This window comes from Hemiscyllium ocellatum, chromosome 7, assembly GCF_020745735.1.
Source record: "Hemiscyllium ocellatum isolate sHemOce1 chromosome 7, sHemOce1.pat.X.cur, whole genome shotgun sequence".
NCBI classification, from domain to species: Eukaryota; Metazoa; Chordata; class Chondrichthyes; order Orectolobiformes; family Hemiscylliidae; genus Hemiscyllium; species Hemiscyllium ocellatum.
Genome location: NC_083407.1, coordinates 84,357,480 through 84,375,955, shown reverse-complemented (window position 1 = coordinate 84,375,955; position 18,476 = coordinate 84,357,480). Strand labels below are relative to the sequence as shown.

General features: G+C 38.6%; 1 protein-coding gene across 10 annotated transcripts in view; it reads left to right on the top strand.

The window, feature by feature from the left end:
* The window catches only part of LOC132817169 (serine/threonine-protein phosphatase 6 regulatory ankyrin repeat subunit B-like), a 224,617-nt gene that overhangs the window by 160,839 nt on the left and 45,302 nt on the right, over positions 1–18,476 (top strand). For all 10 annotated transcript variants that reach the window (XM_060827396.1, XM_060827397.1, XM_060827393.1 and 7 more), the window contains 4 exons: positions 3,724–3,811; positions 7,644–7,761; positions 14,150–14,369; positions 15,241–15,328. In XM_060827396.1, the coding sequence (XP_060683379.1) occupies positions 3,724–3,811; positions 7,644–7,761; positions 14,150–14,369; positions 15,241–15,328 (514 nt within the window). The remainder of the gene's footprint in view (positions 1–3,723; positions 3,812–7,643; positions 7,762–14,149; positions 14,370–15,240; positions 15,329–18,476) is intronic.

Sequence of the window (18,476 nt, the reverse complement as noted above, 5' to 3'; positions counted from 1 at the left end):
TTTTGCTATAAATTCTGTGTCTTACAATCTTATTCTCTACAATCACCTGATGAAGGAGTAGTGCTCCGAAAGCTAGTGCTTCCAAATAAACCTGCTGGACTATAACCTGGTGATTTTTAACTTTGTATACTTAAAATTGTATTTTGTATTTTGTCTGTTCATATGGTTGCAAGGTAGCAGAGATCTCAGATTTGAGAAGCTAATAGACTCATTCACTGTCACTACTGTTATTTTTATGAGTAAAAGAACAATGGAGAAACACAGCAGGCCTGGCAGCATCTGTCAACAGGTGTGTTTCTCCAACTCTCTGTTTTTGTTTTAGATTTCTGGCATCTGCGTTTCTGGATGTTAATTTTCATTAATGCTGTGCACTATCTGAATATCATCTCTGGATCATATTGTTGAGGGGAATGCATGTTTCTGTGAGATTCTTGCCCATGGCATTCAATGGCTGGTTTTGAGACACAAGTCATGAAGTGATTTGTCCAATTTCTCTTTCTGCTCCTCTTCCTCAATTGGCAATCACATGGCTTTTTTTCTCTTAATCTAGTATTACAGCTGCAATCAATGTTTCTTAAGTTGCAAAACCTTTGACACAACCGTGCTTCTTACATGACCTTGTGATAAAATCTGAAGTTCCATGCACTAATTGTTTTCAAATTCAAATCTCTTGAGAGTTTGAGAGAAATATTGCCAATGGAAAGAATTGATATTTATGAACATTGGTTATTAGATAATTTTGAGGTGGTTTAAATTTCTTAGCTGTTCTGGATTAATTCTGGCACTTTACTGTTGTGCAAATGTTATGCTAGGAATTGGTCTTGGAACCAGTCATGAGACTTTGTGGATTTGAGAGGGGTAAGCTGGGAATAAACACCTAGATCTTACTGTTTTCGTATTTCAGGGTAGAAAAGTTTTATCTTGGCACTATTCAAGCACGTAAATATTGAAAATTACATTAGGTCAAACATTTTCTTGGCAGGATATGATCAGTGATTCCACAAGGATCTGTATTACGGCCTTGTTTATATTGTTTATTAACAACTTGGATAATGACATAGAGAGTCATAACTAAATTTTCTGAAGACCCAAAGTTTGCAGGTAGTGTTGAGTCTATCAATGTTCCTTTGTAATTTTATGCTGTGTGTGGGCAAAACTGCTGCAGATAGCATTCGATGTAAGCGAGTGTGAGGTCCATTTTCGGTCGCTAAAGGGGATAGATCAGGGTACTATTTTTTTTAATTGATCAAGATTTTTATTCTTTACAAAATTATAAAATTACTAAAAAACAATCTGAGAGTATAACAATTAACCACTACTCTACAAAACACATTTAAAAAACTCCCCATACTGCAATTCAATAAATAATTAAAATAAATTAAATTGCACCACTCAGCGCAACCCTACCAGAGCCCCCCCATCATCGAGGGCATCAGTTAGCATACCCGTATTTATTCAAGAATCTTCCTCTCGGGGCACCTGGCCCATCAGATCCAGATCTCATGGCTAATTAAAGGTCCGAGTTAATATAGCTGACAAGTCCCTTTCTACATGGCTCAGAAAGGGTGCCACATATTCCAAAAAAAGTTTCGTTTTCTGGTGCACCATACTTGTCTGGAAGTCTAAGGGGATATGTTCCATAACTACCTTATTCCATCCCGATAGGCCCAAAGGATTTTCTGAAATCCAACTCATCAGAATGTTCTTCCTCATGCAATAAGTAAGAATATTAAACAGCTTCTTCTCATGCTCATGTAAAGAATGCAGATTTGGCAGGCCTAAGAGGAGAGATACCGGATCTACTTTGACTTTGGTCCCCAGGACCTCTCCAGTACACTTGCTATAGCACCCCAGTACTGCAGAGCTTGTGGCATGAACACAAACAATTGATAAGAATGCCAATACCTACGTTGAACTTGGGGCACATTGGAGATGTTCCCTTTTTAATTTTCACAGTGTGTTCTGGGGCTCAGTAGACCCTGTGAAGAACCTTCAGCTGCATAGCCTGTGTTCTATTACAAATAGAGATCTTTCTCTCATTCTTCCAAATGTCATCCTCCTGTACCTCTGAAGAGATCTCCACTCCAATTCTTGCACCCAGATCCCACAGTGTGATTCAATATCTTTTGAGGCGCCACCTCCCAGTAAATGGTAAAAGGTGCTAATAGAGAGAGAGAGAGTACCTGTAGTCTGAAGCACTGTCCTCTCTGCATCAAACCTAATAAGGATCAACTAACAGTGTGTTCTTTTTCCCTGATCTGAAAATAATGAAAGAGGTCCCTACTGGGCAATTCATATTTATGACTCAGTTGATCAAGATACTTTCTAAATGATACAACATGAAATACAGTGGATGTGCAAAGAGACTTGGGGGTTCAGGTGCACAGATCTTTCAAATGTCACAAGCAGATGCAGAAAATAATCAGAAAACTAATGCAGTGATGGACTTGATATCAAGACAACTGAAGTACAAGGATGTAGAAGTTCTCCTGCAAATATTACAAAAGCCTGGTCATACCCTGCTTGTAGTACTGTGAGCAGATCTGGGCACCACACCTTAGGAAGGATGCATTGAACTTGGAGGGAGTATAATATAGGTACATAAGAGTGAAACTGGGACTTACAGGGTTAATTTATGAGAAGTGTTTACACAACCTAGGCCTATTTTCTCTGGAATTTAGAAGGTTAAAGGATGATATGATCCAAGTTTTTAAGATATTAACAGATAAAGACAGGGTACATTTTTTAAAAAAAACTTGCCGGTGGTCAGAAATTCTGAAACTTGGGAGCATAAGCTAAAAGTTAGGGCCAGATTGTTCAGGGATATTAGTGAGCACTTCTACACCTAAAGGGTGGTAAAGCTTTGGAACTTTCTTCTACAAACAGCAATTGATGCTACATTGGGTGTTAGTTTTAAATCTGAAATAAATTTTTATTAAGTAAAAGTATTGAGAAATGTCGGTCAAAGACAAGTACATGGAGTTAAGCCACAGATCATTGAATGGCAGAACAAGCTTATAGGGCAGAATGGGCGGCTACTCTTCCTATGAAAATGATTCAGTCTCAAGTTAGTTCCTAATTTGCATGTAATTGGTTTGAAAAATGATATTGTGCATGTATTGAGCCTCCAATGATTTTGAATAACTTTGTGTTGTCCACTAAATGTTACATATCAAATATTTAGTGTATGCAGTATACCATTGTTGATTCATCTACATTTATTTTTTTCATCCCTTCATAATCAACAGTTAGAGACCAGAATTCGCACTAGTTTGGCAGCTTCAAATGACCCAAATATCAGTCAATTTGCATAAACTTAAATGGTAGTTTTGCAAATATTTAGGGTGTGTATAAAATCAATAAAACATTTAATGTTTACTTGGATTTAAATTTTATTTCTTACAAAAATGTTGCGATATGCTCTATTGTTACCATCCATGTTGATGCTTGCATTTAAGGTTAAGCAAGAATAAAATGGTGAATAGGTTGTCATGACTTGGATATCAAATTCCATGGCTAAGTGATTAGACTATTTAGTAAATGGAGGGAGTAGACTGTCTGTGGAAAAAGTCTTGTAAAACATGACTCTTATGAATAGTGCAGTAGCATATTGCCTTTTAGCCATTGTTTTCTCAAACTCTGATGCATTCATGCTGTTTACATTTGGTGTGAACAGATTGGCATAGCAAAGGGTGATATTTGTCACTTTCGTTTGTTGTATAGTTTCCAATGGTCATACGACATGCCTGCGTATGTTAATAGAAGCTGCAGGTGGCTTGGATGCAGTTGATGTGACAGATGGCAATGGACAGTGAGTAGATATAATTTTATTTGAAATGATTTTGTGCTAACACTTTGAAGCCATTTAGTTCTTGAAGAAATTTTTCAATAATGTTTAACATAACTGGGATTTCTCCTGTCCTCCTTCAGAACTTCCATTTGCCCATTGAACCTGTGCTAGGTCCTTTGAAGAGTAATCCGATTCATCCCATTTTTCTGCTCTTTCCCTGGATCCCCGCAATTATTTTCTCCTTTAGTACAGCATATATTTTTTTTTTGAGACCTTCGTTTTAGGCCAGAAGACGTGGGGTGCCATTGTATTTTCAAGAGATTTAGCTTCAACTAAAAGAGAATTGAGAGGCCATTGCTATGATGAATGGAAACTGTGATGAATGGAATGATCAGCACTCTCGTTTGGGTATGGACAGCCCCAAATAGTGGAACTTGCTATTGTTCCCAAATGTGATGCCAGGTCTCAGGGCTTAATTGATCCATGGAGATAATTTTTTCTAGTCCAATGAACTTTAATCTGGACATGGAGCTTCCAATCATTCAGGCAGCATGGCACTCATTCCCAGATTGTTCCACCCTTGCTGTGCTCATCAGATATTAAGTGTAATGACCACACAACATGGTTTCCCACCAAAATCCCATATGAATATCAAGCTCCGTCCCAATCCTTGATAGGTTTTCATCGGTTGTTCTTCAAATTCCCCACGGCCCAGGAAAGATCAATCCCCAGCTATCATGGGACTGTAATAGGAAAACAAAATACTGTAAACATGAGAAATCTTTTAAAAAAAAAATGCTTGGAAAACTCAGCTCAGGAAACCTCAATGGAGACAATAATAGTTAATGTTTTGGGTCAATAACACAGTCATTGTTAAGGTTGCTGAGTTTTTCCAAGGTCTGTGTATTTATTTCATGTAACTGTAAACCTTTATTCTTAGGATCATTCCAGAAAATGTCTCCGTAACCATCCCAAAGCTTTTGCATTTATTCCTAAAGTATGGTACCCAGAATCAGGCATAAACTTTAGTGGAACTGAACTAATAGTGTAACTTTTGGCATTGTTTGTAAATTTTGGGATCCAATATGCTTTATTACCTACTTAATTAATTTGTCCAGCTGTCTTAAAGGACTCATATACAAAAACCTAAGGTGTCTATTCTCTTCCACCGTCTTAAAAATTTACCATTTTTTGTAAGTATTGTGTCTCTCCATTTTTCCTAACAAAATCAGTCACTTCAAACTTTTTTTTATTAGATTAGATTAGATTACTTACAGTGTGGAAACAGGCCCTTCGGCCCAACAAGTCCACACCGACCCACCGAAGCGAAACCCACCCATTCCCCTACATTTACCCCTTTTACCTAACACTATGGGGCAATTTAGCATGGCCAATTCACTTGACCTGCACATCTTTGGACTGTGGGAGGAAACCGGAGCATCCGGAGGAAACCAACGCAGACACGGGGAGAATGTGCAAACTCCACACAGTCAGTCGCCTGAGTCGGGAATTGAACCCAGGTCTCTGGTGCTGTGAGGCAGCAGTGCTAACCACTGTGCCACCATGCCGCCCACGGCATGTTAAATTTCATATTTGTCCAAGCATTTCACCAGCCTATATCCTCTTAAAACAATTACTATTTTCCTCACGTCAACTACTCAAACAAGTTTAGTGTAATCTACAAATTTGAAGTTTAGCCCTGTATCTCCAGCTTCAAATCAGTAATGTATATCAGAAGTAGCAGTGGTCATAGTGCCTGATCTTGGGTGATTCTACTCCTCTTTCCTCAAATCTGAAAAGAGCATTCATTACAACTTCCTTTCTATCCCTCATTGAACCCTTGGGGATAAAGGATCAATTTCTGTCAAACATTTTTGCAAATGCATATTGGCAACATCAACAGTGCTGCTTTTATTCACCTTCATTAATTTCATTAAGCTCAAATCAAGTGAACCAAACGTGATTTGTCCCTAACAAATCTGGCTCTATTTTGTCAATTAATAATGTTCAAATGGTTGCTAATTTTTTTTGATTCCTTTTCTAAACATCAGTGGCATACAAGCAAATATCTATAGTCATCTAGCAAACGGCAAGGAGGTAATTAATCTAATGAGTAGTTCTTCTGTAACACAATGGTTGCATTCTTATTCAACCCTGCATTATAGAAAATTGGCGCTTTGCCAACACTAAGCCCTGTTTCTAATGTAATCACATTACAGCTAACACACTTTTTAAAAAGTTTGCACTTTAGGAAGTGTCCCCCATTCATCAATTGTGTTATAGTGAATTCGCCTTAATGAAACTCGTTATGGCAGAACTAGCTATGTCTTTACAGTGCTTTTGATAGAGCTATAGATAAAGCAGATGGGTGAATTTTCCAAGCTTTGCTAAACAGTGTGAATTTGTAAAATCTCATTGAATTTGGTTGGATGTGTCTGTATGACGATCTGCTGTGTGAAGCTTTGCAATTCATAATGCAATCAAAATTCAGTTGATTTCACGGAAGTCGTTTGTGCGTCATGTAGAACTGCATATGTGCAGGTAGCTCCAGGTCGTTATTCCTGAATTGGGAGCACTTTTTTTTCTAAAAGCTTCCTATCGCTGATTTGGAGATGCTGGTGTTAGACTGGGGTGTACAAAATTAAAAATCATACAATACCAGGTTATAGTCCAACGGGTTTAATTGGAAGCAAGGTAAAAACAATGACTGCAGATGCTTGAAACCAGATTCTGGATAAGTGGTGCTGGAAGAGCAGCATCTTCAGGCAGCATCTTGAAAGCACACTAGCTTTCAGAGCGGCGCTCCTTCGCCAGGTGATTACCTGATGAAGGAGCGTCGCTCCAAAAGCTAGTGTGCTTCCAATTATACCTGTTGGACTATAACCTGATGTTGTGATTTTTAACCTCCTATCACTGAGGCTAACTTGACTTGTAATTGCCAGGTTTATCCTTTTTTGTTTGGAGCAAGGATGTAGCGTTTGCAATTGTGACAATGCTCCTCCTTTAACAAGGTTATGTTGTCTTTTTGTTTCAAAGGGGGTTGTAAAAGGCAGAGGTTTCAATTTGATTGGGCCACTTCGATTGTTGCCTCAGGCTGTATCAGTTAGCCATAATCAGGGAAAAAGGCTTTTAGATTTCTTTTAAAAACATTTGTACAATGAAAGGGATGTGGCCAGTTCCCCCACTTCAGGGATTTTTCTAGGTTGGTTTAGTTTTTAGCTGTGCACCCAAAGAAACAGCTACAGTGAAAACAGGTTCCATGCTGATTCTCTGACATCTCTCTTGTGTGTTTATGGGGATGTTGTAGGAAATTGGAACAGCGTCATTAAGTTGCAATCGAGTCAGTTGGGTTTTCAGATAGGTTAGGTTATTCCGAATTCTCATTCATGTTTCATTCAGTAGTTAGTAAATAAATTGTTTTGTTTAAAATCGAGTGGAGGGAGAGGTTTGGCCAGCTGAATCACTCCTGGAATATCCACCTTAAAACAACTAGGAAGGTAGGGTCTGGGCTATCTTATTGAAATGTTTTGAGGGGATCTGGCCTGGTCCATAACACAAACCTCTAGTTTTTTTGGCATCATATCTTTCATCTTAAGGAGGATTCTAATATCATGACCAGCATACCTTGCAATTGCTGTTTTTATTTGCAACAGATGCAATTTCATCCAGAGCCATACACTTCATATATTACCAGCCTTCTTGGTGCCACTAATTATTATTGTAGCTCATCGATTATCACATTTGTCAAATTTTGGTTACTATTTCAGTTTCTATACATTAACTCTTCACGTACTGCTGTAACTTCAACGTTATGCAATTGCATGTTAACTTGTTTCATAATAATCTTCACTAGGACACCAATGATGCTTGCAGTTGCTAATGGACACATCGATGCTGTCATTCTATTACTTGAAAAAGGTGCAAATATAGATGCAGCAGATAAACGAGGCTGTACAGCCTTGCATCGTGGGGTGAGGCATGCATTCAAAACTTAAATACAGAATGTTAATTAAACTTAACTGTTTTTCAAAAATGCATATTCGCTTGCAGATTTTTCAAATGTAAATCTACTCCAAATCTGAAGAGCGAAAGGAAATTAAAATTCTCATCTTACTACTTCATATAATTTTTTTTGCATTAAAATTGTTTTCACTGGTTTTAAATGTGCGTATTTTCAATGTCACTGGAAACATATTAATTGATTCTTCAATGATTGATTGTTATTAGATGTAAAATAGTTTAACTTCTGAATTGTGAACATTCCTGCTGTTTTCCACTTGAGAACAATTTCCATATTGGAACTGATCCTTGCAGCAAGATTTTAATATATTCTGTGTGGATTTGGGTAAAAGTGGGATTGCGGAAAGTGGAGCTGGGGAAATAGTAGAAATTGCTATAGGGTCGCTATCCTGATTTCTTCTTGCTGCCTCCAGTTTTCCTAGGGGCAGGTTGAAACTGAAGCTGGAAATTTTGTGGCTGAAGTGACCATCCAATGAATGCAACTAATTCTGCAGTCAAAAGCCAACTCTCACTTGCCCTGCCTCTTTCCCAATGGTACATGTGTCATATTCTGCACTGGTGTTTGGAAGATCAGAGCAGGCAAGTGCACATGAGGAAAGACCGAGGCTTGAAACCGAAGTTAATTCCCAAATATAAAAGTGGAAAGTGGCAAGCTTTAGTCCAGTGAACAATTCATGGAAATTTCTATCAGCGTGTCTGCAAGAGGAGCAATTCTGTGACATGAACTTTGGTGAACTGTATAACCAGGACCACACAAGTGTGATAGATTCCATTATTTCTGTATGCAATTTGTGCTTTAAGTCAGTACACAGTGAATATTGCAACTTTTTAGGCTGGAATTGCTTCCAAGGGATTTTACTGTTTAGTTCTGGTTAACAATAGTTCTGGCCTCTTGTGATAGGTCACTCAAAACATTTCAAGGATTACTCAGCACATCAGAGGTTATAGGCAGTTGGATGAGGACAGACACTACATGCAAAAAATACCTGAAGTGCTGAAATGGTAGCTGAACTAAATTTTCTAGCAATTCATTGAGAGTTTGAGAGCAGTTGAATCTGTCTGTGCTTTTAGAACATAGGGTCATAGAGTCATACAGCATGGCAACAGACCATTTGATATAACTCATCCATGTTGACCATGCTTCCCAAATGCCTGTCATTTGGGAAGCCTGTGTTCGCCCATAATTATATAAAGCTTTCTTATTCATGTACCTGTCTAAATGTCTTAATAATGTTGTAACTGTACTTACCACTACCGCTCCCTCTGTTAGAGCCAAAAAACTGCAGATGCTGGAATCCAAAGTAGACAAGCAGGAGGCTGGAAGAACACAGCAAGCCAGGCAGCATCAGGAGGTGGAGAAGTTGATGATTTGGTGTAACTCTCCTTCAGGAATGATTCCTGAAGGGTTACATCTGAAACATCAGCTTCTCCACCTCCCAATGCTGCCTGGCTTGTTGTGTTCTTCTAACTTCCTGCTTGTCTACTCCACCACTCCCTCTGGCAATTCATTCCGTTAACATAGTGAAACAGTTGCCCCTCACATCCCTTTTAAATCTTAAATCTCACCTTAAGCCAGTGCCCCTGGTTCTGAACTCTGCAATGAGTTTTGCGTTGTCTCCCTTTTCTGAAACTATTTGCTTTTTCAGTAAATTCTCATGATCCATAACAATATGTGCTTCTAATATGCCTTCCATGTTTGGGAAAATGAAATGTCATTTCAACTGTGATTCATTACAATGTAAACATGACACAAGTAACAAAATGCAAATAAAGTTACATTTATTCATCCTCGTTCATTCTTACCTCAGGTTTTATTCAACTTGTCACCCTTTGTGAATCTTGAAACTATTTAGGCATCTTTAAATTCATGATAGTGTGCCTGCAGTTCAATCAGCATTTCCAGTGATATGTCTCTAGTTGTTCAGTGCTGCAGAAAGTTGAGGTTGAAAACTCTCAATCAGTAATTGCTTGATGCAGCTAAACCATATTAGTGCTCAGGAAAAGCCTTCAGTGATGCAATGGTTGTGTCCTTAACCCTGGAACAAGAGCCCAGGTTTGAGTCTGAGGTATGTAATTACATTTGTGAACAGGTTGATTATAAGAATAGATTAAAAAAAAATCAGTAATCACATTGTGAAGTTAGCTGTTTGTGAAAAGCTAAAGTTGTGCCTAACAGTAAGTGAAGTGAAGTGTCCAAGAATTCAGGGGAGCATAGTCTTAGGAAAGGAAGATGGACCATCAGAATATGAACAGTCCATGATGTAGTGGCTTTTGAAGGAGTTGCGTAGATAGGCCTTAAAAAGAAAGGTATTTGTAGTCTCTTGTAAAGTTTTCATGGCCCACAGCTATTAATATCAGGGTGGAGTTTGCTGAGAAATCCATGCGATCTGTTATGACTGCACTTACTAACTTCTTTTTCAAATGATTATTGTTTCCTAGCCAGATCCTTACAAAAATTTGGTGACTTGATTCAGATCATCACAACAGGTTGGGGAACGGTTTGGAAAAGATAAGACATTAGTGCATTGATTTGGATAAAGACCACGAGAGTGGGACAGGAAGGAACAAGAGATATTTAATAGTGGTAGTACAATCAGATGAAGTAATGGCACAAATAGTGATAAATTGTTTAGATCTACTTTAAGTTTTAGAGACCAAGGGTTCCATTAAAGGGCAGCAAAGATTGGTAAATAAATGTTACAATGTACCCAACATTTCAAAGTTCGGCACAATGGAAAAGGAGGGGGTGATAGGTAGGGGGTAAAGAATGATGTAAGGGCACTACTGAGAAAGCATTTTACTCAAAAGTCAGGAAGTAGAATCAGTATGGGTGGGGATTAGGAATTCCAAAAGTTAGAAAATACTGGTGTAATAGTTATATGCCAAAAATGGAAAATACCCAGTATAGTGATTGTAATGAGGTCAGCCAGGCACTCTAACCACCACCCCTTGACATTCAACGGTATCACCATTACTGAACCCTCGCTGTCAACATCCTTGGGGTTACCATTGACTAGAAGCTCAACTAGAGTGGCTACAGGAGCAGGTCAGAGACTACGGATACTGTGGCAAGTAACTCACCTCCTGCCACCCAAAGTCTATCCACCATCTACAAGGCACAAGTCAAGGGTGTGATGGAATACTCTACACTTGCCTGGATAGGTGCAGCTCCAACAACATTAAAGAAGGTTGACACCACCTAGGACAAAACAAACTGCTAGATTGGCATCACATCTACAATCTCTCCAACACCAGTAGCAGCAGTGTGTACTATCTACAAGATGCACTGCAGAAATTCACCAAAGATCCTTAGACAGTACCTTCAGAACCCATAACCACATCCATCCAGAAGGACAAGGGCAGTAGGTACTTGGGAACATCACCACCTGCAAGTTCCCTTCCAAGTCACTCACCACCCTGACTTGGAAATATACCTCTATCTCTTCACAGTCATTGGGTCAAAATCCTAGAATTCCCTCCCTCAACACACAGCAAGTGGACTGCAGAGATTCAAGAAGGCAGCTCACCACCATCTTCTCAAGGCAAATATTGATGGGCTATCAATGCTAGCCGGTCAGCAATGCCCAAGACCCACAAAATAATTTTTTAAACAGTGCTGTGCATGTGTAAACAAAGTGTGACAGGATACTGGCCTCATGATTTGGCAATTACAATGTGATAAGGCAAGATTTAGGATGCATAAGATGGGGAAGAAAACTGCAGGGACTGGGCACAATTGAAATGTGGAGATTATTCAAGGAACAGCTACTGCATGGGAGGGAGGAAGTGGTCGAACAAGGGAGCCATGGTTTACTAAAGGAGTTGAATCTCTTGTCAAGAGGAAGAAGGAGGCTTATGTTAGGATGAGACGTGAAGGCTCAGTTAGGGTGCTTGAGAATTGCAAGTTAGCCAAGAAAGACCCAAAAAGAGAGCTAAGAGGAGCCAGGAGGGGACATGAAGAGTCATTGGCAGCTAGGATCAAGGAATACCCTAAAGCTTTCTATAGGTATATCAGAAATAAAAGAATGATTAGAGAAAGAGAGGGCCAATCAAGGGCAGTTGTGGGAAGTTGTGCGTGGAGTCCGAGGAGATAGAGAAAGTGCTAAATAGATATTTTTCATCAGTATTCACGCTGGAAAAAGACAATGTTGTCAAGGAGAATACTGAGATACAGGCTACTAGACTGGACGGGATTGAGGTTCACTAGGAGGACATGTTAGCAATCTGAAAAGTGTGAAAATAGTTAAGTCCCCTGGTCTGGATAGGATTTATCCTAGGGTTCTTTGGGAAGTCAGGGAGAAGATTGCAGAGCCCTTTGCTTTGACCTTTATGTCATCATTATCTACAGAAATAGTGGCAGAAGACTGGAGAATAGCAAATGATGTTCAAGAAGGGAGTAGAGACAACCCTGGTAATTGTAGATAAGTGAGCCTTACTTCGACTATGGGTAAAGTGTTTGAAAAGCTTATGAGACAGGATTTATAATGATATAGAGAGGAATAAGTTGATTAGGAATAGTCAACATGGTTTTGTGAAGGGTAGTTTGTGCCTCAGAACCTTATTGAGTTCTTTGAGATGGTGGCCAAACAGGTGGATGAGGGTAAAGCAGTTGATGTGATGTATATGGATTTGAGTAAGGCGTTTGATAAGTTCCCCACGGTAGGCTATTGCACAAAATACGGAGACATGGGATTGAGGATGAATTAGCGGTTTGCATAAGAAATTGGCTAGCTGAAAGAAGACAGAGGGTGGTGGTTGACGGGAAATGTTCATCCTGGAGTTGACTATTGGTGCACGGCAAGATCTGTTTTGGGGCCACTGCTGTTGGTAATTTTTTTATAATGAGGCCATAGAAGGATGGGTTAGGAAATTTGCAGATGACACTAAGGTCTGTGGAGGTGCGGATGGTTCTGAAAGCTGTTGCAGGTTACAGAGGGACACAGATAAGCTGTAGAGTTGGGCTGAGAGGTGGCAAATGGAGTTTAATGTGGAAAAGTCTGAGGTGATTCACTTTGGAAGGAGTAACAGGAATAAAGTGTGCTGGGCTAATGGTAAGATTCTCGGTAGCGTGGATGAACAGAGATTTTGGTGGCCAAGTACATAGATCCCTGAAAGTTACCACCCAGGTTGATAGGCTTGTTAAAAAGGCATATGGTGTGTTAGCTTTTATTGGGAGAAGATTTGAGTTTTGGAGCCACGAGATCATGCTTTAGCTGTACAAACTCTAGTGCTGCTGTTTTCAGAGTAAGTTCTGGCACCGCATAATAGGAAGGATGTGGAAGCTTTGGAAACTGTTCAGAGAAGATTTACTAGGATGTTGCCTGGTATGGAGGAGAAGGTCACATGAGGAAAGGCTGAGGACCTTTGAGTCTGTATCATTAGAAAGAAGAAGGTTGAGAGGTGACTTTATTGAGACGTAAGATAATCGGAGGATTAGATAGGGTGAACAGTGAGACCCTTTTTCCTCACATGGTGAATGCTAACATGAGGGGACATAGTTTTAAATTGAGGGGTGATAGATGTAGGACAGATGTCAGAGGTAGTTTCTTTACTTAGAGTAGTAGGGGTGTGGAATGTCCTGCCTGCAACAATAGTAGACTCGCCAACTTTAAGGGCATTTAAATGGTCATTGGATAAACATATGAATGAAAATGGAATAGTTCAGGTTGGATGGGCTTCAGATTGGTTCCACATGTTGACGTAACATTGAGGGCTGAAGGGCCTGTACTGCACTGATCTGTTATATGAGAGTTATTTAACCCAGATACTAAAAAGTTAACAATTTTTTTAAAAAATCAGCAGAGAAGAGCCAATGGACAAACTTGAGGGACTAAAATCCAATAAATCCCCAGAAGCAGAAGGCTTACATCCTAGTGTTATTTTTTTAAAAAAGACAACTGCTACTGAGAGTGCTGCTAGTGTCCCTTCAAAGACAGATCTTTTGTGTTTATGTGCTTCATTTTGCTTGCTTACCCTCATTGGACAGAAATCTCTGAAGCAGGTTGCCATCCAGTGTTGAGATCTGGAAGATCTATTACTCAAAAGATTTGGTTCCTGACCCAAAAATGGCCCCACAATTAATCAGTTGGGTTTTGCCCTTACATTTTGTTTTCAGTCAACACCATTGTCTGAAGGTAGAATGAGTTATGTCTGGTGGCTTCATATCACTGTTATTTTAGATATTTGCACGTGGTTTCAAAACTTCACAATTGTATTTATGTTAGTGCTGCTGGATTTATTATTGTGAGCCTGGCAGAATCAAACTAGGAACAAGTGTTTACTTTGTTTTAGACTTCTGTGGAAATACACTATTAAAATGTTGTTTTTTTTTATATATAGGTTGTTACTGGCCACGAAGAATGTGTGGAAACATTATTGGACCATGATGCATTTATTTTGTGTCGTGATTCCAAAGGAAGGACCCCGTTGCATTTTGCAGCAGCTTGTGGTCATGCAACGTTATTGTGCAATTTATTGCCGTCAGCACTTTCTATAAGTTCCCTCACAAATCTTGTAGATAATTATGGCTATACACCATTGCACTGGGCTTGTTATAATGGTAAATAACCAAATATTTATAATAATAAATGTGAGCTTCAGCTTTTCATAAAACACTTCAGTAATTTTGAAACTCTCTTGTAATGCACAACACATTTCACCTAAAATGTAGACTAGCCGATTAAATTTAATGGTGAAGTATTTGCCATGGAGGAATAAGATAATGTCCATTTAATTCTCCAAAAATGATTTTTGTACTCTGGCCATGTCATCGTGTGGGACCAGAAAGTGAAGTTTAGGATTTTGCCAGAGGGAAGAATGGAGACATTGAAGGGATACTGATCCTCAGCATTTCAATAATTCTTGGTGATTGTCAATGAAAAGGCATTAGCCAAGTCAAAGGAGTAATTTGGCTCCTCCTGTCCCAGTGTAAGGAATGTTCAAAAATAGAAAATAAATGGTTTGCCAAAACATCATATTAGAAAAATGGAGAGTAATTAAATCCAGTTTTTAAATTGCTTTTCAAGAAGAAAATTTACAACTGAATCTCTCAGAACTCTGAATAATTTGGGAGTGATTTACAAGTTTACTGGCTAATCTTGGAGTTCAAATGCTGAATTTCACGATTAGGTTCAAACCTTTGATTCTCTTATCTATTATTTTATAGGTATTAAAGTAATACAAATTGCATGCAGGTATCAAAAATGAGTGACTTAAAGTTGGTTTTGTTAATGATCCTTGATCACATTTTTGAGCAAAAATGTCAAATTCTGAGGATACTGATGTGATATTGAAGGATGCACCTGCGACAGGTTTATCTGAAAATAGTTTACATTATTTTGCAGAGAAGATCCTCAGTAAATACTATACTTTAATTCTGGAAATCATTTTGTCATACAGTTTTTACAATTCAGAAATCTTTGTTTTGTTAGGTCATGAAACCTGTTTGGAGGTCCTACTGGAACAAAAAGAATTTATCAAATTTGGGGGTGCTCCTTTTACTCCTTTGCACTGTGCAATGTAAGTCAATTGTGAGGCAGTTTATTCTCAATATGACAAATGTAAATATTTGAAAGTTTTCTGGAGAAAGTAAATCCTACTCCAGAGTTAAGTAGCAAATGCATCAAAATGCATTTCTGACCAAATCCTGTAATATTCTCATGTTTGAATAATCAAGACCCATTGTTAAATCTTTAAACAAGCATACGATCCAATTAACGTATATTCTATTGAACACATTGTTCTACAATATGTTTGTGACCTTAGTGAAGAGAATGGTACAGAGACCTTAAGGGGAGAGAACAAATTGAATGGTCATTAGTTTGAACCAGTATTCCACTGCTGGAGTTTGGCTGAAACAATACTTGGCAACATCATTATATGTTACAGATTTAGATGGTCTAGTGGATCATTTCCTGTTTGTCCATTATTTTGTATATTCCTGAACCAGTCTTGAATTTTACAAGGATGTCGCCAGCATTGAAGGATTTGAGCTACAGGGAGAGGCCAAATAACTGGACTGTTTTCCCTGGAGTGTCAGAGGCTGAGGGGAGACCTTAGAGTTTTATAAAATCATGAGGGGCCTGGATAGGGTAAATAGATGAGGTTCTTCCCCAGGGGTGGGGGAGTCCAGAGCCAGAGGACATAAGTCCCTTTTAAATCTTTTCCCTCTCACAGTTAGTGTTTAATACATGGTCTAATTCGTGAGTAACTATTCAACACAACTCATACTTATCTACATCTCCCCCAGACAAGTGTTAATTAAATCTCCCTGTTCTCACTCTCCTATACATCTTTTGTGAATACATTTTTTTCTATTTTTCATTACCTTTGTGAGGTTCGAAGGGATCTTCAAACATTTTGACTTTGTATTTCTAATGCATTTGTATTTCTAACATGTTTGGATTGAGCCATGTAATGGATTATTCTTTTGAAATTTTATTTTGAATGAGGGTCAGTCTGATGGCAAAGTCTTCCAAGTTATCTGTTGGTTGTAAGATTTGGTGATAGAGTAAATTTGAACAAAATACAATAACACACAATTGTCTGAAATTCGCATACTGATTCCGGAATTCACGAAGACATTAACTCAGTTGTTCTGTAAGTATTCGTTGCTGTCATTCGTTTTTTAAACTGCTAGCAATGACATCCGATATTTGAGCAAAAATAAATTCTTAAACTGTCTTCCATGCGTAGAGGAGATTTTAATTATTTCAAATATGTAGAATTAGAGACCTATGGAAATAGTTCCGTGCCAAAACACATGAGACATCTGGCACCATCCATCTATATTGGGATTGATCCTTGTTGGTAAATAACCTTCCCCTCAATCGCTAAATCTCAAAATTAATTTCAGAGATCTTCAGTCATTTCTGTGTGAAGAAAGTTCTCCTCCCTATCCTAGATCTCACGATTTTAACTTTATATTTCTGGCTTCATTCTGATACACTAAATGACCACTTGACATTTGTTTCGATCTACCCAGTCCCTTTTTATAATTAAGGATGATGTTGACCTTTTAGATGTTTCTTGTTTCACATGATATGTGGCATTTGAAAAAAAAAACTGTTAATATGGTTGGTCAGCTGCATTTTATTCCTGAGAGCAGCATAAGACACTGATTAAAGTTGTCCAGCAACAGAATTTTGCAGTTTGTGGTTAATTACACAAAGTGAGTTCAGTACATTATTACGTGACTGTAATACTGAATTGTTTTAGCCTAACATTGATACTACATTAAATCGTTTGCTTTTCAGTGGTCTAAATATTAAAAATTTGCACAATAAAATTGTTACACTTCAGGTTTCCTTTTTCCTTCTATTGTGTAGGCATGGGTAATTTTATTTTACAATTATTGTTTTGGTGTAGAATGCCCCCTCATGGTGATTCAAAAATTAGTTTTTCCAGATGAGTTTATTCTTTCTAAAAATAAACTTAAGTGCTGATATAAATCACCTTTGTAATTCTGAATCTAGCATCTGTTACATGCCAGTACCACACAGAAAAGTATTTGATGCATCTGTAGAATGTGAGAAATGCTAATTCATCTCAGATTTCATATCCACCTAAAAAAGCTGTTTATCTAATGTGTACTGATCTACTGGCTGCATTATTTACAGGGATGGAGAGATGCAATGAAGCTGAGAAGGGCTAACAGTTGCATTGAATTTGGGCTGCAGAGGTTTTAGTGCATTTCATATCTGGACTTCACCACATTTCTGTTTTTTGTGGTTTTCAACTTCTCAGCATTTCCCAACTAGGGGCAATCCTGCCAACGCTGAAGGAGTTGAGAGATCAGGACTTGACTGGAGTGGGTCAAGATCAGCCCCAGTTGTGGCATGTACCAGGCATAGGTATTTTAGAATGCAGATGGAAAGAAAGTGTTTATGATCAGGATACAGAATGCCAAAGGTCCATTTGATTGATTGGGGGAGCATTCCAACTTTTACAATTTTGTTGTAAAATCCTTGCCTTCTGGATGTCCCCTCCACAAAAGAAACAACGGGGACATACATATCAAGTTAGGGATGCAGTACCCACTTTAAATTTGAAATACGAGATCTTGTTGCATGTTTTGAGGTAAGGTGATTTAATAGCAAGATTATTGAACACTTGATTTGTTCATTTTTGAAAAGTACAACATTTCCAAGTCATTTCAGTGGATATCTTCACTCTAGTCCATACTCCTAAAGACCCTAATATGCAAAGTTTAACAGAGACACCGAGGCGTTCAGGTACATTGTTCTTTGAAAGTCAACAGGATGGTGAAGATGGTGTTTAACACACTTCCCTTCATTGCACAGACCATTGAGTATAGGGGTTGGGATGTCATGTTGAGCTTGAAGAGGACATTGGTGAGGCCACTTTTGGAGTACTATGTACAGTTCTGGTTGCCCTGCTGTCGGAAGGATATTTTTAAATTGGAAAAGATTTACCAAGATGTTGCTGGGACTGGAGGCTTTGACTTATATGGAGAGGCTGGATAAGTTGAGATGTTTTTCACTGGAGCATAGGAGGTTGAGGGGTGACTTTATAGGAGGGGTATAAAATGAGGACAATTATGTTCTGTCCCTTCAGCATCAGTCAGGAGAGGCAAAATGGTGGGGTGGGAATTGTGGGCATGAACAATGAATAGGAGATGCAGGCTCAAGGTTCCAGGGGGTTTGGG